The following is a 25272-nucleotide window of genomic DNA, read 5'->3' as shown; positions in this document are numbered from 1 at the left end:
CAAATTGCCAAAGTCTTACGGCCTGTTACAAGTCACAAAGGGGCCTCTCTGTCCTCTTTTTTGTTTGTAATTTTTCATTCGTACAGACATTTGGGCCTATATTCGAATGGTCTCAAAATGCTGCTAAAATCGTATTCTCCATCTTTGGTGTCACAACTGAAGAGCTCATAAAAGTGGCTAGAAATGAATACTTTCCCAAATTTTTTTTAATGCTTTGGACATACAATCCAAAAGCACTTCTCTCTCTTTGAATCTAAGTTTTGTTAAAACCAAGAACCTGCCCATGTTTGATATCCTTGCACATTCCAATAATTTAAAGGCAAGTAGTGATTAGGGATTTCCAAGTGGGATCGCTGCAATCTGGTATAGAGTCAGTTCAACTCCATGATGTATGGAAGAATCATCCATTTTTCTAAATTATCCAAGGTCTACCAAGCCTCATAGGCATTCAGAAAGTCGTCTTTAATATAAATCTTATCTATTAATTTTAAGAGAATGTCCAAACCTCCTTATCCAGTTCCTGAACCTCTTGTTGCAAGAACGCTACAGCTGATATTGTTCCGGGCAGGAAGCAAAAGTACTTTTACATTGACGCTGCTGGAGACGGGGCAGACGGAGAAAGGGCTTCCTGCCGATGCTATGCTGAACTGGGTAGACAGACGGTGTCAAAATACTAGATACAAAGCCATGTAGCATTGACAGTGCCAGGCCAGCTAAAAACCAGACGACCCTATACTAAAGCAGGTTATCTGGTCTTTGTAAATATTGCTGTTTGTGGGTGTGCAGAAATTAGTTGTTCTGTTTGCGTCAAATTGATTGAACGGAATGAAAAGTGTATAATGTACATTAATTGACTACTTTCCTTCACAGATGTAAACATGTGTGTACCATCTAGAGAGGAGGAGGAGGGGGGAACTGAAGATTGGTGTTTATTTCACGACATTGCTACATGGTGAAAGCGAATAGGGTAAAGATTTTTAGAGTTTAACTGCATTTGTTTTTATTACTCTGTGGTTCACGCTGCTGGGAAACCAGTGCGCCTGTAATTACTGCAATGAATGACCAGCCTTTAGCCAATGGGCTTGCACGCTGACGTTTTGTGAGCTTGGACCCTCCCCGGGACGGGCGATTTCCAGAGGCTGCGCGTTCGGCTTCTCAGCCGCCTTGTCTGAATTTAAGAGAAAGGAATCATGACGGACTGTAAAAAGGGCGGCATTTTAATCGTGGGAAGGTAATTGTTTTGTCAAAAGTTGCCGTGGGTGCATATGGCGTTGGTTAAAATAACATTTGGTCTATTGTTTTGCGAAGTTGCAATTCGATTAATACGATTCATTTTTAAAAATATTGTATTTATCAGTGGAATCGTTGGACGGAGCTGGGCCATGTTGTTTGCAAGCGCAGGGTACAGAGTCGCTCTTTATGATACAGTTCAACAACAAGTCACCTGCGCAATTGAAAATATAAGGTAAAGTATGATGCAACGCATGAAATTCACCAGCACAGTTCTTCCAGTTTACTTTCATGGACTGTCGCCCGTATTTTTAATATAAATGTGTTCATTTTTTTAAAAAATCGATCACAGATATAGGATTTATAACACACAATCTTCAGTGAACAGGAAAACATAGCCCCCAACACTTCGATATATCATGAGACATGTAGGAGATCACTGGGGTCCATACCTTGACAAGAATATCAATCAAGAAGTCCAGCTATTTCCCCAACTGTTCACCTTAAGCTCCCCTGTTAAGGAGCAGGTCATAGAATAGAATCATAGAATACCTACAATGCAGAAGGAGGTCATTTGGCCGATCGAGTTTGCACCAACCACAATCCCACCCAGACCTATTCCCGTAACCCCACATATTCACCCTGCTAATCCCCCTGAAACTAGGGTCAGTTTAGCATAGCCAATCAACCTAACCTTCACATCTTTGGAGTGTGGGAGGAAACTGGAGCACCCGGAGGAAGCCCATGCAGACACGGGGAGAATGTGCAAACTGCACACACAGTGACCCGGGCTGGAATTGAACCTGGGTCCCTGGCGCTATGAGGCAGCAGTGCTAATCACCGTACTACCGTGCTCAGTTTTAGCCTAATGATGCCAAGCTGGTTTGTGAACCTGTCTTGCATTAATTAACAAGTTCTAATGAGCACTTCAACCTCCTCAGGATCTTCACAAACTATCAAATCATTAATTATTTAATCAATAACCCAGATCAGCAAAGTTATGAACTAACAAATGTTAACCTTATGATCATGGATAGCAACACTTAAACATTGAGTCAGGAAGTAATGAACAGGTTAAAAAATCACTTCTCAGCCTTTTGGCTAAGATCAAGCGTAGTTATGCGGATGCTGCACTTGGTTGAGGTCATTGGGTTGCCTTTAAGCTTCATTTTCACATGAAGCAATTTTTAAAAGCGGCATCTCGGCCTTTTGGCTAAGATGCAAATGAGATCAAGCCCTTGGAGGAGGAAACCTCCGCCTACTCCAATCAGCTTGGCTCGTGTAGATCAGGCCCAAAACACAGTAAAGGGTTGCGTACCCTGCCTTGTCAGCTTGGATCGGAAATGTCTCAACTTGTTGAGACTCTGAATTGGACTTGATTTGATTGAATTGGAAAAGTATTTTAAAAAATTGTCTTATCTTGTCAACTTGGATCTTGTTTGTTTCTAATGGGGACCATGAATTGGATTCAGTTGGATTTTGAATTTGAATTTTGGAACAAGCAAGGAATGGATCAAGATTTGCTCAGTCAATTCTAAGCATTGGCTTTGTAACTTTAAGGATGGAGTAAAAAAAAGTTCATATATGTCACAATTTAGCATCAACTGCCTGCTGATTATAAATATACTGAGATCAGCCACTAAATTGATATAAAGTTGTGCAATTAATTTTAAATTAGATGCCTTAAATGACAAATTAAGAGCATTAGATGTTTCCAGAACTTATGAGATTGTCCTTGTAAACTGCTGTGAATGAACACATTGTCTCCCCTTCCTCATAGGGATGGTGTTGGTTTTCTGAGATATCAGTTATGAATCTTCGTTTGTAGAGGCACTATCTCTGCTTCCTGGATTTCCTACTCTTAGATAAATTCACCTTTGTACAAGTAACTATCTCTGCAAGCTGGCTATATCTGGCTGCTTTAGCTATACAAGTTAACTCGTGTGACATTTCTGACACTGGAATGATTAACAAATGCCAGCCTTGCTAGCAACAACCCCCATCTCAAAATAGAAATAAATTGCCATCACAGGAACAAATATTAACCTAATATAAACCAATGCAAGCTTTCCCAAACCCTATCAATATCCAATAATCCCAATCCTTTCTTCCTCTCTGATGATCAACTTTTAACCAAGCTGCTATATCTAATCCATGTTGTACACTTTGACTTGTGTCTCAGGAAACATGTCTCAAAAACCTTTGGAAATCAAACTTAAATCCAACGAAGTCCTCAAAAAGTTAAATGAAATGTTGGCCTTTATTTCAAAGGAATTGAAATTCAAACCTGAAGGAATTATGCTTCACTTGTAATGTAATATCTGTGTATTACATTCAGCTTTGGTCAGTGATCCTCAGGAAAGATGTATTGAACTTGCAGGGCACACATGCAGATTCCCCAGTATGATATCAATACTTAAATCTTTAGCTTAACCTGACTTGTGTCCCGTTTAGAAGGTTATGATGAAGGGATTATATAGAGTAAATGCAGAGAAACTCCTCTCTAGTGGGGAAAATCCAGAACAAGAGAGTAGAATCTTAGAGACAGACCATTTAGGAGTGCCACTATTGTTGTGGAAATCTGGAACGTGGCCCCCATTAAAGACTGTATGTGCTTGGTCAGTTGGAATTTTCAGTGTGAGATCGATCTTTTTGTTTGTCAGATAATGGTATCAAGTGTGATGTGAGGTGATTCACTTTGGAAGGAGTAACAGGAATACAGAGGACTGGGCTAATGGTAAGATACTTGGTAGTGTGGATGAACAGAGGGATCTGGGTGTCCATGTGCATAGATCCCTGAAAGTTGGCACCCAGGTTGATAGGGTTGTTAAGAAGGCGTACGGTGTGTTAGCTTTTATTGGTAGAGGGATTGAGTTTCGGAGCCAGGAGGTCATGCTGCAACTGTACAAAACTCTGGTGCGGCCGCATTTGGAGTATTGCGTACAGTTCTGGTCGCCGTATTATAGGAAAGATGTGGAAGTGTTGGAAAGGGTGCAGAGGAGATTTACCAGGATGTTGCCTGGTATGGTGGGAAAATCGTATGAGGAAAGGCAGAGGGGCTTGAGGTTGTTTTCGTTAGAGATAAGAAGGTTAAGAGGTGACTTAATAGAGGCATACAAGATGATCAGAGGATTAGGTAGGGTGGATAGTGAGAGCCTTTTTCCTCGGATGGTGTTGGCTAGCATGAGGGGGACATAGCTTTAAATTGAGGGGTGAGAGATATAGGACAGATGTTAGAGGTAGGTTCTTTACTCGGAGAGTAGTAAGGGCGTGGAATGCCCTGCCTGCAGCAGTGGTGGACTCGTCAACGTTGAGAGCGTTCAAGTGGTTATTGGATAAACATATGGATGATATTGGAATAGTGTAGATTAGAGGGGCTTTAGATTGGTACCACTGGTCGGCGCAACATCGAGGGCCGAAGGGCCTGTACTGCGCTGTAATGTTCTATGTTCTAAGTGATACTGAACAAAAGCAGTTGAGATACAGCTCAGCTATGATCTAATTAAAAGGTGAAACAGGCTTGAAGAACAGAATGACTTGTCCCATTCCTAAGACAAATGCTGGAAATAGTCAGTAAACCAGACAGCACCAGTGCAGAGAGAAAGAAGAGTTAGTGTTTTTGGTTTCTGATACTTCTTCAGAACTGAAAATGTTACAAATCTAACAGGTTTTAAACAAGTACAGGCAAGCACAGAATTGTGACAGGGCAGAAGGAGGCCAATTAACATATTGTGTTTGCACTGAAGAACAAAGAACAGTACAGCACAGGAAACAGGCCCTTCGGCCCTCCAAGCCTGTGCCGCTCCTTGGTCCAACTAGACCAATCGTTTGTATCCCTCCATTCCCAGGCTGCTCATGTGACTATCCAGGTAAGTCTTAAACGATGTCAGCGTGCCTGCCTCCACCACCTTACTTGGCAGCACATTCCAGGCCCCCACCACCCTCTGTGTAAAAAACGTCCCTCTGATGTCTGAGTTATACTTCGCCCCTCTCAGCTTGAGCCTGTGACCCCTCGTGATCGTCACCTCCGACCTGGGAAAAAGCTTCCCACTGTTCACCCTATCTATACCCTTCATAATCTTGTATACCTCTATTAGATCTCCCCTCATTCTCCGTCTTTCCAAGGAGAACAACCCCAGTCTACCCAATCTCTCCTCATAGCTAAGACCCTCCATACCAGGCAACATCCTGGTAAACCTTCTCTGCACTCTCTCCAATGCCTCCACATCCTTCTGGTAGTGCGGCGACCAGAACTGGACGCAGTACTCCAAATGTGGCCTAACCAGCGTTCTATACAGCTGCATCATCAGACTCCAGCTTTTATACGCTATACCCTGTCCTATAAAGGCAAGCATACCATATGCCTTCTTCACCACCTTCTCCACCTGTGTTGCCACCTTCAAGGATTTGTGGACTTGCACACCTAGGTCCCTCTGTGTTTCTATACTCCTGATGACTCTGCCATTTATTGTATAACTCCTCCCTACATTATTTCTTCCAAAATGCATCACTTCGCATTTATCCGGATTAAACTCCATCTGCCACCTCTCCGCCCAATTTTCCAGCCTATCTATATCCTGCTGTATTGCCCGACAATGCTCTTCGCTATCCGCAATTCCAGCCATCTTCGTGTCATCCGCAAACTTGCTGATTACACCAGTTACACCTTCTTCCAAATCATTTATATATATCACAAATAGCAGATGTCCCAGTACAGAGCCCTGCGGAACACCACTGGTCACAGACCTCCAGCCGGAAAAAGACCCTTCGACCACTACCCTCTATCTCCTATGGCCAAGCCAGTTCTCCACCCATCTAGCCACTTCTCCTTGTATCCCATGAGCCTTAACCTTCTTAACCAACCTGCCATGTGGGACTTTGTCAACTGCCTTACTGAAATCCATATAGATGACATCCACGGCCCTTCCTTCATCGACCGATTTTGTCACTTCCTCGAAAAACTCCACCAAATTTGTAAGGCACGACCTCCCTCTTACAAAACCATGCTGTCTGTCACTAATGAGATTGTTTCGTTCTAAATGCACGTACATCCTGTCTCTAAGAATCCTCTCCAACAACTTCCCTACCACGGACGTCAAGCTCACCGGCCTACAATTTCCTGGGTTATCCCTGCTACCCTTCTTAAACAACGGGACCACATTAGCTATCCTCCAATCCTCGGGGACCTCACCCGTGTCCAAAGAAGCGACAAAGATTTCCGTCGGTTTCCGTTGGTACTTCAAACAAGCAGCATGACTTAGTACCGTTCCCCTGCCTTTTCGGTGCCCCTGCATATTGGCCAGAATTTTACCGTCCTGCCCGTCATGGGAATTGGAGCAGGCGAGGGACGGACCATGGAAAGGTCTGTTGACCTCGGGTGGGATTTTACAGTTTCGGACCGAGCGATGCCGTAAAATCCCGCTGATTGATTACTTGATTAGAAACATTGAATACTTCAATTGAACCTGCCTCAGCCACACTTCCAAGCAGTGCATTCCAGACCCTATCTACTTATTTAGTGAAAATGTTTTTTCTCACATCACATTTGCTTCTTTTTCAATCACTTTAAATCTGTGCCTTCTTGTTTATGATCTGCTTATGAGTGGAAACAGTTTCGCCCTATCCACTCTGTTCAGCCCCTCATGATTTTGAACGCATCAATCAAATCTCCTCTCAGCCACCTTCTCTCCAAGAAGAACAGTCCCAACCTCTCCAATCTATCCTCATAACTAAAGTTTTTCATCCCTGGAACCATTCTTGTGAACCTGTTATGCGCATTCTCCAATGCATTCACATCCTTCCTATAATATGGTGCCCAGAGCTGTACACAATACTCCAGCAAAACCCCCTTGCTCTTGTACTCTATGCTCCTATTAATAAAGCCCAGAATATTATATGCTTTATTAACTGCTCTCGCCACCTGTCTTACCACCTTCAATTTTTTTTCTTTTATAGAAGCTTGCCCACTACTGATAAACTGACTGGCCTGTAATTGCTGGGGCTATCCTTACAACCTTACAGCAAACAGGGAGAGGGACAGGGGATGAGAGCCAAAGGTTGGAAGGCAGGTGTGATTTAAATTATGAAATGAATGATAGTGCAAGGTAAATTGAACAGGAAACACGATAGGTCAAGAGGAATTGCTATCTTTAGTTCTTCTACCATTCTTTTAGGCAGCGCATTCCAGATCATAACTAGCTGCAGAAATAATGTTTTCTTCATGTCATTTCTGGTCCTTTAGCTAACTAACTGAAACTTGTCCTCTGGCTACTGGGCCTCCTCCTGGAAGCAGTTTCTCCTTGCTTATTCTTGTCAAAACCCTTAATAATTTTGATTGTCTGCCAAATCTCCCCTTATCTTTCCCTGCTGTAAGATACCAACCCCTGTTTCTGCAGTCTTGCTGTGTAACTGAAGTCTTTATCCCTGGTTCCATTCTAGTAAATCTCCTCTACACCCTCTTTAAGGTTGACATCTTTTCTATAGTGTAGAGTTAGATGTCATGGATTGAGATGCAAATTGAGGGTTTTTGCAGGTTTGGACATGGACAAGAGTTTTGGATGTCCTCAAGTTTATGGAGGGTAGGACATGGGATGCCAGCCAGGTTTAGATCAAAATATTTGAGTCTAGGTGTAGCAAATCCTGGATTAGAGTTTCAGCAGCATATAAGCTAAGGTGGACAGCATCCAGTAATCCACCATTAGATGCTGGTGGACTATTGGAAGGATTGAGAGAGAGAGGAGGATAAGGCAGAGCTGGGTGTCATAGAATGAGAAGTAGACCATGTGGTCTATGGAGACTACTCCCCCATTCAATACGATCATGGCTGACCTTGGTCTTCAACCATGTTTTCCTGCCCACTCCCGTACTCAATTCCCTGATAGACAAAATCTGTCAATCCCAGCCTTATTTCAATGATGAAGCATTCACGAACCTGTGGGATAGAGAATTCCAAAGATTCACAACCCTTGTTGAGTGAAGTAATTTCTCCTTCTCTGTTTAGTTTAGCCATTTTATTCATTTTTACATACTTATTATAGCTTTTAAAATCTGCTTTATATTTCAGGCTAGTTTATTCTCATTCTATTTTTTCCCTTTTTATCAACTTTTAGGTGGCCCTTTGGTTTCTAAAACAATCTTAATCCTCAGACTTGCTGCTGATTTTTGCAACATTGTAAGTCTTTTAATCCAGATCAACTTCATGATCTTTTGAGGCCAGATCCTTTCTAGCTATTGTCCTTCCGTCATTCTTTACCATCAGGGCTACCCCTCCTCCTTTAACATTCTGTCTGGCTTTCTGAAATGTTCTGTACCCTGGAATATTTATTTCCCAATCTTGATCATGTCTTTGTAATGGTGAATAAATCTAATAATTTGCCTCCATTTTGCCACTCATTCATGTATCTTCTTGCAGATGCTTTGTGAGTTCAGATAAAGAACACCCTGCAATTGCCTTATTTGCTGATGTAAAATATTTGTTAAACATTGCCCCTTCCTGTCCCATAAGGTATAGGAGCAGAATTAGGCCATACAGCCCTTCCAGTCTGCTCCGCCATTCAATCATGGCTGATAAGTTTCTCAACCCAATTCTCCCGCCTTTTCCTCATGGCCTTTGATCCCCTTACCAATCAAGAGTAAGAAGTCTCACAACACCAGGTTAAAGTCCAACAGGTTTATTTGGTAGCACGAGCTTTCGGAGTGCTGCCTCTTCATCAGGTACCCCTTCATCACTCTCCTGATGAAGGGGCAGTGCTCCAAGAGCTCGTGCTACCAAATAAACCTGTTGGACTTTAACCTGGTGTTGTGAGATTTCTTACTGTGCCTACGCCGGCATCTCCACATCATGGCTACCAATCAAGAACCAGCCTATCTCTGTCTTAAATACACTCGATGACCTGGCCTCCACAGCCTTCTGTGGAAATTAATTCCATAGACTCACCACCTTCTGGCTGAAGAAATTTCTCCTCATCTCGGTTCTAAAGGATTTACCCTTTACTCTAAGGCTGTGCCCTCAGATCCTAGTCTCTCGTACTACTACCACTCTGCTTGTCTCTATCTGCATTGCTACAATGTTCTGATGCCTCAACTTCTCTCTTTGCATTTCTAAATCTCCTGTCTCCTGCTTTCCCTATCATGTATTTTCACTGGATCAGCAGAGATGGAAAGTTTATTGTTTGGAATTTTCCAGGCACCAATTTGCTTTGTTAACCACTTGTGCCAATTCACTGAGCCATCAAATAGTCGATAAATGTAGCATTACTGTTCGTTAGCTTTAGAATACAGCTCTGGTCAGCTTTACAAACCTATAAAAATGTGGTGAGGGGAGAAAGCTAGCTGGTCCATCAAGTTTGCTGTACTCATGATGCCTGAAGTATCTTAACTAGAAAAATAACCCAGGGCTCAAATCAGAAAAAAAATCACTAAGCTAATCTTAGGCAATCAAAGGGTGAAGACTGAGAGAGGTGTTTAAAAGTAAATAATTTCTAAACTTGAGGAATTATTGTCCTGCACTTACTTAATTGTTTCTTTTGCAAAATATTTCCAGAAAATAATTCTGCAATTCTAGAAGTTTATATCTTCTGCTCTTGCTTTGCTGGTATAGTAGTGTGATATGTCTGACTTTTAAAAAAAAAAACAATTTAAAAACTTGTCCGTTTTTGAAATAAAGATTTGACTTGTGGTTAAGTTTAATTTTTCACTTCTATTTTGGGTATTAAATTAAGTGGAATTTCAGCTTTAAATTGTCCTTGTCGGTAGAGGTTGCTATAACATAATGAAGTCCATTTAGTCAGCAAATATCCGTAGGGTTTTGTTCAAACAACTTTAGGTCAGCAGTTTTGGTTCTAGAAAAGGAATCTAAAGTAAAAACCAGCAATTTAGATGGTCTGTGACTTTCAAATAAAATGATTGAGATAGTATGTCATTTATCAGATTATTCAAATTTAAGGATATTTTCAAAGCACAGCTTTATTTTTTGCAGCATCGAAGTGAAGGAAGGAAAATAATTTTAAAAACATTTTCTTTTTTATCAGAGTTAATTTTATAAAATTTTTAACTGCTAGATCCAGTAATTGTTTTATTGAAGATGAAAATATGTAATTAAAGGGCCAGATCTTCGCTGAGCCAGTGTGATTCCAGAGACTTGAACAGTGGCGGACAAAGCTGAGATGCAGAAATCCTGCCCCCATTTCCAACTGATTCTATTTTTGCTGATGGGGAAGGGGGCAGGGCATAAATCACACAGGCAGGAAACCCAAACTCAGCAGGGCCAATTGAAATTAGTGCTGAGTTCTTTCACTGTTCTGAGGGCCTTAATTCTTGCCTAATCTGTGGAATAGATGTAAACATTCTTAAAGGGCAAATAGGTTGAAGTGGCATGAATTGACTGTTTTAAATCCCCAGGCCTTAAAATATGAAAACAAAATCAGTCCAAAGCTTAATTTTTTAAAAAACCCCACTGTTGAATAGTTTTGACAAACCACCTGGTGAAGTATTTTTTTTTAAATAGTTTCAATAGTTTTTATTTGTTGGCATTTCCCAAGGCTTTTATTACAATTGGTGTCATTATGAATTAGTTTAAAAAAGGTACAAAAGCACTTGTCTCAGCAAGAGTTTCTGAGTTCACATTTTAATTGACAGTTTAAAGAGGCTATAAAAGGATTAGATGTCATTTTTGTGGTTACTGATAGGTTTTTGTGTTTTAACAAATTGAGTTTCATAAATTAGAGGTTTTTTTTTTCAAAATGTGAGAGTGAGAACTCTGTTTGATTGTCATCTCCATATTTTTCCTGAGGTCTATCCATAGTGGATACTGAGTGATTAGCTGTGGGGGTAGCATAGGGATATGATGGGACATGAGTGGGTGGTAGGGTGAGGGGATATGAGCTGTTGAGCTAGAGGGCCTGTTTTGGCACTCACCTGCCCTTGTGGCTGCCTACAATCCGTTTCTGGGATCAGTGAGACTCACTCTATCCCACCCCCTTCCCAGAGCAAAAACTGATTGTGATGGAGTCCTTTTAAACTGAGGCATATCTGCCCACTTAAAGTTACCTACCTCATTCCAATAATGGAATAAAATCAGCCATACAGAACCTGGCAAAGCCAGAAAGAGAGATGATCTGCTGATTTTAACCAGCAGGACCTCATTATCATTTTTAATTCCTTTCCTGTTTGGCAGCTGGCTAACTGACTGCCTGGCTGGTGGCTGTGCGGGAAGGAAGATGCAACTTGGGATTTTTCATAGAACCCCTACAGTACTGAAAGAGGCCATTTGGCCCATCGAGTCTATACCAACCACAATCCCACCTGGGGCCTATTCCCGTAACCCCACACATTTACCCTGCCTTTCCCCCTGAAACTAGGTCAATTTTGCACGGCCAATCTACCTAACCGGCACATCTTTGGATTGCGGGAGGAAACTTGAGCACCTGGAGGAAACCCACGCAGACACGGGGAGAATATGCAAACTCCACACGGGCAGTGACTCGAGGCTGGAATCGAACCTGGGCCCCTGGCAGTGTGAGGCAGCAGTGCTAACCACCAACCATGCTGCCCCAATATCAAAGTGGAGAATGTGGGCAATTTGAAGGACAGTGTCAGCATGTGAGAGTGGAGAAGGTCACTGAGCTGGACTGGGGTCAGATGTTGCAACTTGGTGAGAGGAGGAAAAGATTGATTATTGTGGTGAGGAGGGATGCAGCAGGGTGAATTGCGATAAAGAGGGCAGATTGTTGAGTGGGAGGTGGGGGTGTGGGTGGGAAGAGAAATAGTGATCAGCAAAAGGGAGATTCCTTGAGGGACTGGTGTGAAAACCTCTGACCCTCCTGGCTCACAGAAAATGCTGAAAAACCACTTCCTGTGGAGCCAGCAGCTGGTGCCTCACTATCACTGCTGGATTTTCCAAATCCTCAGAAATACTTGCTACAAAAGTGAATTTTAAATCTGGATCTGTAGGATCCCAATTTAAATATGTTATTACAAAGACGCCATGATAATCTGGTACTTTAAAAAGAAAAGGCACTGGACGTATGCACAGAGGCTCATTGCCCATAAGCCTTTAATTTGCCCCTGCCTGTCATGGGCTGGTTAATATTGAGGCCCTTGTCTTTTAAAATGTGCTCTACTGTGCCATCTTGCTGCCAAACTTTCAATTACAACCTAATCTCACTTGCATAGAACGTCCAAAATTCTCATCTTGGACATCTTATGTTTCCTTTTAATTGGTATATTGTACCAGTTCTCAACAAGTAAGCACTGATTTCAGAGAATAATGACTCAGAAATGTGGCATGAATGAATTTATTCAACCATTTATAGGGAATTAGAGTAACGTTGATGGTTTAGTATTCATTTTGTTTGTTTTTTGCTTCCTGATTTGCCTCCCAACATTGCTTTGCACGTGTGGTTTACCTACACATTTCCTATCTTCCCAAACATTTTTGAAGGTGTATATATTGTTTTCATTCATGAGACACTGATGTCGCTGGCTGTTCAGCTAGCATTTATTGCCATCCCTAGTTGCGCTTGGAGGGCAGTTGGGAGTCAACCTCATTGCTGTGGGGTCTGGAGTCACATGTAGGCCAGACCAGGTAAGGATGGCAGATTTCCTTCCCTAAAGGATAATAGTGAACCAGATGAATTTTTCCAGCAATCAACAATGATTTTGTGGTCATCAGTAGATTCTTAATTCTGATTTTTTAAATTGAATTTAAATTCCATCACCTGCAGTGGTGGGATTCGAATCCAGGTCCCCAGAACATGAACCGCGTTTCTGGATTAATAGTCTAGCGATAATACTACTAGGTCATCGTCTCCCTAGCAGGTATATGAAGGTACTCTCAACTGCATCTGTTAAATTGATCTTTTTGTTGTCTGATTTGGTACATTTTCCAGGCTACAGATAGTTTGTTATATCCACAATTTTCTGCTGTTATCCCTCTCAATAAGCTTGCGTTATGTAGGGCTTTTGTTGCTTTCTGTTCTGAAACGAGAAAACAAGGAACAGTAGCAGTTACTATCATTAGCTGGGCCTTTGAAGAAAACAGATGAAAGGGGCTGCTCATTGTGGGCCATCTCAGGGTGCATGGGCCAAGAGTAACCTTATTGGACCTTTCTGAAGTGCAGTGCAGGAGGAAGCTGTACTTCAGGCAGATTGCTGAAGCCAGCAACTAGGAAGCTGTACTTCAGGCAGGCTGCTGAAACTAGCAACCTCCGGCAACAGGAACTGTTGCCTGCTGGACTGATTAGCATACTCTGCCAATCACTATAGCCCTTAAATTTTTTTACTACTGGATCATTTTGCACTACTGCAAGGGACATCAGCTGCATATCACAGTCTATATTGCACAGCTGCATCAAGCAGATTTGCTGCTGTGACTAACCACCTTTTGTATTCATGTTTTCATTGACTGTGGATCTATTCGTGTCAAGGCACCATAACACCAGAGTTAGTGAATAGGAAAGGCTTTCACTCCACTGACTTCCCACTAGTAGACAATCACAGAAACATTGTTATTCGAGTCTGGGCAAAGTACCTGGGAGCTGCCAAGATGCAATTATTCTGAGATAGTCTGTCATCCACCCCTATGCCCCCCTCTCCCCAGATCCATTTCAGGAGGTCAGGAATGCTACTGATATTCCTGTTAAACCCATCAGACACCACCAAAGCCAGGGAGGACCAGGGTAATTATAGAACACTCCATAGGGAAACTGAAGCACAGATTCAGAGGGCGGCACAGTAGCACAGTGTTGCTTCACAGTGCCAGGGACCCGGGTTCGATTCCCGGCTTCGGTTACTGTCTGTGTGGAGCTTGCACGTTCTCCCCGAGTCTGCGTGGGTTTCCTCCGGGTGCTCCGGTTTCCTCCCACAGTCTGAAAGACGTGCTGGTTTGGTGCATTGATCCAAACAGGCGCCGGACTGTGGCAACTAGGGGAATTTCACAGGGGGTTACTTCATTGCAGTGTTAATGTAAGCCTTACTTGTGACACTAATAAATAAACTTTGAAAAAAAATTCAAATATTTCATTTGCTCAAAGAGTTAATTTGGTTGCATTTTTGTGTTGCATATGCAAAACCCTATAGTACAGAGAGGCCTGTGTTTGGAGGAGGCAGATGAGCAGTGGCGAGATGAGTTCATGCAGATAAGGAAAATTGAGGGAAGGGGAGAAATTGACGTGAGAGAGGACCAGCTCATTGCATTGAGGCAAGAGCTGTGAAGGATCTGCTCATTGTTTAATAATTCCACTGAGCTGATCACAACTCTGCTTTGAGATCTTGCACAAGAGTTCTTCTGATTAATGGACCTCTATACCTCTTAGTTAAGGCAGCGTGTCTTAATGACTACCGTCTGGTGTTTCTGACATCCATCATTATGAAGTGCTTCGGAAGGTTAGTCATGCCACAAATCAATTCCTGCCTCCCAGACTGCCTGGATCCACTACAGTTCGCCCATCACCACAACAGGTCCACAGCAGAAGCCACCTCCCTGGCCCTACATTCAACCCTGGAACACCTAAATAACAAAGACTCCTATGTCAGACTCCTATTCATAGGCTACAGCTCAGCCTTTTACACCATTATTTCTATGAGACTCGTATCTAAACTTCATGGCCTGGGGGTTTGGCTCCTCCCTCTGGATCCTCGACCTCCTAACCCACAGTCAGTAAGCATAGGCAACAACACCTCCTACATGATCGTCTTCAACACCGGTGCTCCACAAGGCTGTGTCCTCAGCCCTTATTATACTCCTTATGCACCTATGACTGTATGCCCAATTCCCCTCCAATTCGATTTTCAAGTTTGCTGATGACACCACCGTCATGGGTCGGATCTCAAACAATGATGAGACACATAGAGAAAAGACATAGAGAATCTGTTGAACTGCTGTGACGACAATAATCTCTCCCTCAATGTCAACAAAACGGAGGAGATAGTCATCGACTTCAGGAAGCATAGTGGAGGGCATGCCCCTGTCTACATCAATGGGGACAAAGTAGAAATGGTTGAGATCTTCAATGGTCCAGATCTCTGACCTGTCCTGGTCCCTCCATGCAGACGCTATAGTTAAGAAAGCCCACCAACGCCTCTACTTTCTCAGGAGACTAAAGAAATTTGGCATGTCCATTACAACCCTCGCCAACTTCTACAGATGTACCATAGAAAGCATTCTTTCTGGTGGTATCACAGCTTGGTATGGCTCCTGCTCTGTCCAAGACCACAATAAACTACAAAAGGTCATGAAAGAAGCCCAGTCCATAACTCAAACCAGCCTCCCATCCATTGACACTGTCTACACTTCCCGCTGCCTTGGGAAAGCAGCCAGCATAATCAAGGACCTCACACACCCCAGACATACTCTCTTCCACCTTCCTCTGTCAGAAAAAAGATACAAAAGCCTGAGATCATATACCAACCGACTGAAAAACAACTTCTTCCCTGCTGCCACCAGACTTTTGAATGGACCTACCTTGTATTAAGTTGATCTTTCTCTACACCCTAGCTATGACTGTAACACTGCATTCTACACTCTCTCCTTTTCTTCTCTATGTATGGTATGCTTTGTCTGTATAATACACAAGAAACATTACTTTTCACTGTATACTAATACATGTGACAATATTAAATCAAATAAAATAATTCCCATAATCCTTTGTAAAAGAACATTCAAACCATTCAGATAACTTGTATATCAATAATATACTGACAATAAAGGCCAATGTGCCAAATGTGATCAACTTGGTTAATGGCATTCATAATTATCATTCATTTCTCACTCAAGGGATCAAACCATAGCCTTTTTTTTGGTTGAAGGGATGGCCAAAAAAATAAATGTACTGCATCCATCTACCACTGCTACCCTGGGTCTGAGGCTCCACTTTCGCTAATCCACAGGAGAGTATGCAATGAAATATAAATTACTCCTTCAAAGCTCTGATTATTTTTGCCAAAATATGCTTCATTCATAAAGTATCTGAAAGTGTTATCACACAGTGCAATAATAGTCAGGTTTCCTACATACATCATGTTGCACTGAGGTGCTTGAATACAAAAGAAACACTACAGACATTTCAAAATGGTCATTTCAAATGATGCAAAGATATTAAAGTCATCTACATAGATTAAGTGCATTCCGAGGTGCTTCCATACAATTGTGATACATGTAATATTCATTGTATACATTCAATGTGAGTCATATGGCCCAAGGGAGGTCTATATAGTTCCACTCCTCTCAGTTCACGATTAGTTGAAAGGTTTTAGACAGTGACTTTTCCCCATTGCGCCCCTGCGGCGGCTGCACCAAGCTTTAGTGCATCCCTCAGCACGTAGTCCTGGGTTTTGGAATGTGCCAGTCTGCAACACTTGGTTGGGGACACTTTGCGCTGGAAGACCAATAAGTTTCGGACAGACCAAAGAGTGTCTTTCACCAAGTTGTTGATCCTCCAGCAACAGCTGGTGTTTGTTTCAGTGTGTGTCCCTGGGAACAGCCTGTAGAACAATCTTTCCATTATTCTCAGAGCCTGATGATATATATTTGAGCTACCACCAGAACTACAAAGCCTGCAATAACTTTAATTGTGAAAGCCTTGCTGCAGTTTCCCTTGTGATGATAGTTTGAATAATAACAATGTATTATCGTATCTGCTATTATATTAAGGGCGGCATGGTAGCACAGTGGTTAGCACTGCTGCTTCACAGCTCCAGGAACCTGGGTTCGATTCCCGGCTTGGGTCACTGTGTGTGCAGTTTGCACATTCTCCTCGTGTCTGCGTGGGTTTCCTCCGGGTGCTCCGGTTTCCTCCCGCAGTCCAAAGATGTGCGGGTTAGGTTGATTGGCCGTGCTAAAAATTGCCCCTTAGTGTCTTGAGATGCATAGGTTAAAGGGATTGGTGGGTAAAATGTGTAGGGATATGGGAGTAGGGCCTGGGTGGGATTGTGGTCGGTGCAGACTCGATGGGCTGAATGGCCTCTCTCTGTACTGTAGGGTTTCTGTGATTTCTATGATATTACAGGATGAAACCATTGCTGCCTAATACAAGGGATAATGTTTTATAAGTATGGAATATTTGATGCAAAATATCAATATTTTATGCGAACAGTCATTTAATTGCATAGCAGAATTGAGGTGAATTATTAAATTGAGGCAGTTTTCAGCTTTTAACCACTATGATGTTAAATGTCAGCTCATCCTGTCTTTTGTGAAAATTAACAGATTTATCAATATGGTTGACGAAGTTCGAATAACTTCTTTATGGAAGTGTGACGAAGACAAGTTTTGCAAAGTCCAAATGCTGTTTCTGTCTCTGAGAAAAGATTGACATTTGGCAAGACTCCCGTCAGTCAGTGAACCAAAGCAATATACTATCTAACCTAAAAGTACAAGCAATTGAAGCATTTGTGACATTGCCCAGTTTTCACGATCCATAAAAGACGACCATGATGAGAAAACTCGCTGAGCAAACTGTAGTTTTCAGAAGTGCTGGTATTGGTTGACCCAAAGTAATCCATTCAGGCAAGACACATATTATCTTAGATATCCCACTATACTGCTGCAAAGTTGGACGGAATAATCAGGTGGGTGGAAGGGGGAAATGGACCAGGGATCATTATACTCTATTTTGGCCAGTTCGTTAGCATCTTATTTTTCACTCTTGTTTCTGGCAATCATGCCCATCGATTTTTGGGCAGGGGCATTGATTAAGACTAATAATATCTTCTTCTCTCATTTTTCCATCATTTATGCTCCGGCAATAATCACGCCTATCTAAAAACAAGTATCTATGGTTGCTTGATGCAGAGAAGAAAAATAAAGCTAATTTGTAAAGGATGTTAAAAATCTGAAATCACAACGGAAAATGCTAGAAGTACTCTGGTCAAGCAGGTTAAGAAGGGTTAATTATTTCTGTCTTCTCAGAAACTGCTTAACCTGCTGAGTATTTCCAGAATTTAGTGTCTTTGTCTCTTTGGAGTTGAAAATTCTGCTGTCTGTGAGTTGCTATTAGAAGCTAGTGGAGGAAGACGGTGTGTTTCTGTCTCTCCCCAGAGGAATGCCGAAATTCAACGTTCAAAGCAGGGTGGATAAAGGGGAACCAGTAAATGTAGTGTATTTGGATTTCCAAAAGGCATTTGATTCGGTGCCACAAAGGGTTACTTCACACGTTAAGAACCTTTGGTGTTGGGGGGAGGGGGGGGGAGGGAAGAAGATAGGACTGGCTAGCTAACAGGAAACAGAATCAGGATAAATGGATAATTTTTAGGTTAACAAAATGTAATTTGTGGAGTGCCACAGGGATCAGTGCTGCAGCTCAACTATTTGGAGGGGAGCTTTCAAGTAGTGGGGTTCCTATGTGTTTGATGCCCTTGTCCTTCTAGGTGGTAGAGGTCACAAGTTTGGAAGACAGAATTGCTATCAAAGGACCCTTGGTGAGCTGCTGCGGTGCATCCTGTACATGGCACACACTGTTGCATTGGTGGTGGAGGAAGTGAATGCTAATGGTGGCAGATGGGGTGCCAATCAAGCGGGCTGCTTTGTCCTGGATGGTGTTTAGCTTTGTGTGTCTTTGGAACCGTGCTGATGTAGACAAGTTGAAGAGAGTATTTCATCACCACCCCCCCCCCCCCCCTCCCAGAATGTTGATAGTGGAGGGATTTAATAATAGTAAAGGCATTGAATGCCAAGAACAGATGGTTAGATTCTCTACTGTCGGAGTTCGCCATTGGCTGGCATTTGTTGGTGCGAATGTTACTTATCAGCTCAAGCCTGAGTTTGTCAGGTCTTGCTGCATAGTGACATGGGCCGCTTCAGTATGTGAGGGGTCATTAATGGTACTGAACATTGTGCCGCTATCAGTGAACATTTCCAAATCTGACCTTATGAAGGAGGGAAGGCCATTGATGAAGCAGCTCTTGCAATGATGTCCTGAGACAGATGTTTGACTTCCAACAACCACAACCATTGTGCTAGGTATGACTCCAACCAACGGAGAATTTATCCTGATTGCCATTGACTTTAGTTTTGCAAGGGCTCCTTGATGTCACACACGGTGAAATTCTGCCTCAATGTCAGGGAATTCTCTCTCACATCACTTTGAGCTCAGCTCTTGTCCATATTTAGACCAAAGCTGTAATAAAGTCAGGAGCTGGGTGGCCCTACAGAACCCTAACTGAGCATTAGTGAACGTTATTGCCGTATAAGTGCTGCTTGATAGCACTGCAAATGATATCTTCCATCATTTTGTTGATGATCAAGATTAGACTGATGTGGCAGGTTGGATTTGCTCTATATTTTCTGGACAGGACATAATCTGGATAATTTTCCAGTTTGCTGGGTATATGCATGTGTACTTACAGGATGTTGTCAGGGCCCACAGCCTTTGCAGCATCCAGTACCTTCAGCCATTTCTTGATTTGACATGGATAAAATCAAATTGGCTTGAGGGTGATATTTGTGATGCTGAAGACTTAAGATATCAAGATGGATCATCCATTCGGCACTTCTGGCTGAAGGTGGTTGCAAATGTTTCAACTTTGTCTTTTCCACTAATGTGTTGAGATCTCGCAACAGTGAGGATGGGGTTATTTGTGGAGCTGCCTCCTCTGGTTTGTTATTTAATTGTCCGCCACCATTCATGACTAGATGTGACCGGACTTCAGAGCTTAGAGCTGATCCATTTGTTGTGGGATTGTTCAGTTCTTTCTGTGTCATGCTGCTTTTACCATTTGGCGTACAAACAGTCCTGTGTTGTTGTTTCACCTGTTGATACCTCATTTTAGGTATGCCTGATGCTGTCTGCTGTCCTGCACTCTTCATTGAACCAGGCTTGACGGTAGATTGGGAGACATGCTAGGCCAAGAGGTTACAGATTGTGGTTGAATACAATTTTAATGATGGCCCAGAGCATCTCATGGATGCCCAGTTTTGAGTTCTAGATCTGTTCAAAATCTATCCTATTTAGCATGGTGGTAGTGCCACACAATACAATGGAGGGTATCCTCAATATGAAGACAGGCTTTCGTCTCCACAAGGATGGTGCAATGCTCACTGCTTCCAATACTATCATGGCCAAATGCATCTGCAACAAGTAGATTGGTGAGGATGAGGTCAAATAGGTTTTTACCCCTCATTGGGTTTCCTCACCACCTGCCGCAGACCCAGTCTAGCAGCTATGTCCTTCAGGACTGTGCCCATAATTGGGATCTAAGTCGACCCTCATTTTTCTGCTAAGAAATATACCCTAATCCAAAAATTCAATTTTTCATCTCAGAAGCATGTTATAAAGCCTTATAAATTGGTGCATGTGATCAAGCAGGCAATGCGGGCCAAATTGCCAAGAAGATACGTGGGAGTTTAAGATTCAGAGTAGAAAAGGCGTGGCAAATAACGGAACAGAAATGCATCCTCTGGCAAAAAGAATAAAAGTATGAAGCTGGTTTCAAGCTAAAAGTCGTATCATTTGTTAGCTTGTCAAGTAACTGCTGCAGCAAGAGAATCCAATCTTAGTGGAAAAACTGGTACGGGAATGGAAGAAGAAGGATCCACCCTTAAGAAAATGCCCAAGACCATATGCAGCATGAAAACGGGAACCAGCCATTGGCCTGATCTCACAGTGGGTCCTCAAATCGTCAGAAGGGACACATTGTCACCAGAAATGCAATGTGTATCTATAGGGAAAATTAAACCTGGGTCCAGCAAATATTTCAGAGTGACAGCTAGTTGGTGTAGCTGCTTTATGGAACAAAGGTTTTTTTCTCTTTAGATAATGATCCAATGCCATTTTGAAAATCACAATTGAATCTGTTTCCACCAGCCTCAGGCAGTATTTTCCAGATCCCAAGTACTCACTGTATAAAAAAGGTGTTCTCATGTTGCTGCTGGGTTTTTTTGCCAATCACCTGAAATTGGTGTCCTCTGATTCTCAGCCCTTCGACCAACAGGAACAGTTTTTCCCTATCTGTCCAGATCTCTCATCGTTTTGAATACCTATCAAGTCTTCTCATCTCTTAAGGAGAGCAGCCCCCAGCTTCTTCAGTCTATCCATGTAACTGAAGTCCCTCACCCCTAAAACCATTCTCATAAATTGTGTCCACATTTTCTAATGGCTACAGTTTGTTCTGCAGTGGAACACCATTATCAACTTTTTTATTCATTCTTGGGACATGGGCATCGTTGGCTGGCCAGCATTTATTGTAAGAAGTTTAACAACACCAGGTTAAAGTCCAACAGGTTTATTTGGTAGCAAAAGCCACACAAGCTTTCGAAGCTCTAAGCCCCTTCTTCAGGTGAGTGGGAATTCTGTTCACAAACAGAGTTTATAAAGACACAGACTCAATTTACATGAATAATGGTTGGAATGCGAATACTTACAACTAATCAAGTCTTTAAGAAACAAAACAATGGGAGTGGAGAGAGCATCAAGACAGGCTAAAAAGATGTGTATTGTCTCCAGACAAGACAGCCAGTGAAACTCTGCAGGTCCACGCAACTGTGGGCGTTACAAATAGTGTGACATGAACCCAATATCCCGGTTGAGGCCGTCCGCGTGTGTGCGGAACTTGGCTATCAGTTTCTGCTCAGCGACTCTGCGCTGTCGTGTGTCGCGAAGGCCGCCTTGGAGAACGCTTACCCGAATATCAGAGGCCGAATGCCCGTGACCGCTGAAGTGCTCCCCAACAGGAAGAGAACAGTCTTGCCTGGTGATTGTCGAGCGGTGTTCATTCATCCGTTGTCGCAGCGTCTGCATAGTTTCCCCAATGTACCATGCCTCGGGACATCCTTTCTTGCAGCGGTCACGGGCATTCGGCCTCTGATATTCGGGTAAGCGTTCTCCAAGGCGGCCTTCGCGACACACGACAGCGCAGAGTCGCTGAGCAGAAACTGATAGCCAAGTTCCGCACACACGCGGACGGCCTCAACCGGGATATTGGGTTCATGTCACACTATTTGTAACGCCCACAGTTGCGTGGACCTGCAGAGTTTCACTGGCTGTCTTGTCTGGAGACAATACACATCTTTTTAGCCTGTCTTGATGCTCTCTCCACTCCCATTGTTTTGTTTCTTAAAGACTCGATTAGTTGTAAGTATTCGCATTCCAACCATTATTCATGTAAATTGAGTCTGTGTCTTTATAAACTCTGTTTGTGAACAGAATTCCCACTCACCTGAAGAAGGGGCTTAGAGCTTCGAAAGCTTGTGTGGCTTTTGCTACCAAATAAACCTGTTGGACTTTAACCTGGTGTTGTTAAACTTCTTACTGTGTTTACCCCAGTCCAACGCCGGCATCTCCACATCAGCATTTGTTGCCCATCCCTAGTTGCCCAAGTGCAGTTGAGAGTCAACCACATTGCTGTCGCTCTGGAGTCACATGTAGGCCAGACCAAGTAAGGATGACAGATTTCCTTCCCTAAAGGACATTAGTGAACTAGATGGGTTTTTCCACCAATCAACAATGGTTTCATGGTCATCAGTAGATTCTTAATTCCAGATATTTATTATTGAATTCAAATTCCACCATTCTCCGTGGCGGGATTTGAACCTGGGTCTGCATAACATTAGCTGAGATTCTGGATTAATAGTCCAACGATAATACCACCAGGCCATCGCCTCCCCATTATTCAGGTTGCCATTGCTTCCAGCTCCAGTTGTAGGCCTCAGCCTCCTGTGAAATCTGCATAATGTTTTCTATTAGGAACCTGCCCAACACACTTAATCTGCTTCCTCGATAGAACCATTGAATGGAAATAATCAGGATAGATGTAAAATGGGTTGCTGACTTGCTATCACCTGTTCTACACTACCACACAGTGAAGATCTACCCCTACAGAAACTAGTTCTCTGAACTGTGTCCAATGTTGTCAATGGATATTGGAACCAATCCATTTGTCACCTATTTTCCCCTAATCCATTTGACTAAACTGATTGCAATCTTGAGCCCCTTGTTAGCTTTAGACAATCAAAACTTCTGAAATAAAGATTGTAGGAAGAAAAAAATTAAATGGTAGAAGCCAGATCTTGTAGATACTTGAGGTGACAGACATTAAAAATATTAGGATATATAAGGTGAAGAAACTTTCTGTTTGTTACAGAGATAATAACATGCATTCTGTTCTTAATTTAGACAACAGCTGATTGAACTTGAGAGGACTGGCATGTTGAGAGGAGTCTTCAAACCCGAGGAACATATGCAGCTGATCAGTGCCTGTACTGACCTTGCAAAAGCAGTAGAGGGTGCCATTCACATCCAGGTCAGCACTTCCATTGGGTTGTAATGGTTTTCCACAAGTGAATGTTTGAGCCAGCTCACTCTAAGCCATCAAAGTAGGCATTGGCTAAGAACATTTAATACGCATTTAGATTATTTAAATGCAATACAATTTTGTATGTGAAGTATTAGGATTCCTGTAGAGATTGATAACTTGCAAAAGATATTTGTATTTCCACTGACTGACTACAAGGATCACACACGATTTTAAGTTTTATTGTAACGTGCAAACTAAAAGCAACTGTGTCTAAGCACTATTCAGTAGATAGCTTATACTAGTAAAACTACAGGAAAGATCCTTCCATTTAACTTTTAAAACTTCTGAAAATCCCCCTCCAAAGTTAAACTTTCCTTAGTCCCTTACATGGCCAATTCAATCTTCAGGAACCAGTCCAAACTGTTCTCAGCTTCTGATGGCTTGTTTCCTTTTCCTTTTCTAACTGGATTACTCTAATTCTACAACTGACATTCATGATGCAAGTTAGCCTGGAGATTCATCCCTCTAGCCAAAGCTAGTCGAATCTTCCAGCTTTATTGAAATCCTCACAAACTTGGCCCCTTCGATACGAGTGTGACTTCCCGCCTGCGTTCTGCATGGTTTTTCTTGTTCTCTCACAAACAGGTTTTGTATTCAGGTCAACGTGCTATTAATCTATGCTGTTCACCCCCCAGCTCCATTCTGTTTTGAAATTATATAGACAGTTTGAAGTATAACTGTTTATGAAACTTCACATTCCTAACACCTCCCTATAATTTGGAGACTGACAGTCTACCCAGAGTCAACAGAGATGCTCCTGATGCTATCCGCTGGTGTGAACATCTTGCAACTGCTCCCCAGTAAAACAACCTGCTCACACTCCATCTTTTAACAACCAAGCCACCCAAGTTTGTTGTTGGGCAGGATTTGGAGTAGGTCACATGATCTCCTTTAGTTCTACGTTTCATAGACCGTGCCAAAACATAACCTTTTAAACTTTGCATTTGTAACAGAAGGAAATATTTATTTGAACTCAAGGTATGAGAAAACCAGCTTTTGATTGCAAGGCCTAAAGGTAAATTTGAAGCAGTCTTTGTTGCTGCAGTGTAGTAGACACAATGGAAGGGGCCGTCTTATGACCTCATCATGCCCATTTTTCGGCAAGGTGAGGTCAAAAATTCAGGCGTTAGTGAATGCACAGGAATGGCCCCCATTCTTATCTTACCAAAAATGAAATCTGGCGTGATGTGGAACTTGCCCAAAATGGGTGAGACGTTAGTTAGCATGCTTTTGCATGCATCTCAATGTAATTAACGTGGTACTCTTCCAATCGTCTCACCTCACTTACCCTAACAACCTCATTGAGGGCAACTCAAACCAACAAGTAAAACACCTGCTGCATGAAAGTCTGCCGCAGGCACAGCAGTATTGAGCGCGAGTGAGGAGGGAGGACACTCTGACCACAGGGTCCATGCTGCGGGAGGGGTGGTCATGGAAGCAGCCATGTTGTGTTCCAGGTCGAGGGGAAGGGGCTGCTTGTGTGCCTGGGGAAGGGATGGGAAGGTGCTGCTCATGCAGTCTGACCTCGAGTCCTAGTGCTGCCAACAGCCAGCAATTGTGAGGGTGCACTGATGGGGATAGGGGTGGTTTGGAGAAGCAGCACCATAGTGGCAGTGCTGCTAGGGTTAGATGGTTATTGGCTGGCACTTTGTGTGGGCCAAGTGTTACTTGTCACTTATCTCCAGCCGGAATATTGTGTTGGACTTGGGACAAACAGACAGAGTTTTTCATTATCTGATGAGTAGCAGATGAAAT

The 25272-nt window shown here is 42.7% G+C and overlaps 1 protein-coding gene across 2 annotated transcripts in view; it reads left to right on the top strand.

Annotated features, from left to right (window-relative positions):
- The window catches only part of cryl1 (crystallin, lambda 1), a 70899-nt gene that overhangs the window by 3479 nt on the left and 42148 nt on the right, over window positions 1–25272 (top strand). The window contains exons 1-4 of one of the 2 annotated variants that reach the window (XM_078222106.1): window positions 597–744; window positions 871–1231; window positions 1358–1465; window positions 23337–23463. In XM_078222106.1, coding sequence (XP_078078232.1) covers window positions 1191–1231; window positions 1358–1465; window positions 23337–23463 — 276 coding nt within the window. In that variant the 5' untranslated portion in view covers window positions 597–744; window positions 871–1190. Of the gene's footprint in view, window positions 1–596; window positions 745–870; window positions 1232–1357; window positions 1466–23336; window positions 23464–25272 lie in introns of those variants that run through there. The other variant, XM_078222105.1, reaches the window with a different exon arrangement.

The sequence above is a fragment of the Mustelus asterias genome, chromosome 10 (assembly GCF_964213995.1).
Source record: "Mustelus asterias chromosome 10, sMusAst1.hap1.1, whole genome shotgun sequence".
NCBI classification, from domain to species: Eukaryota; Metazoa; Chordata; class Chondrichthyes; order Carcharhiniformes; family Triakidae; genus Mustelus; species Mustelus asterias.
Note: the sequence above shows the minus strand (reverse complement) of the source record. Positions and strands in the feature narration are given on the sequence as shown.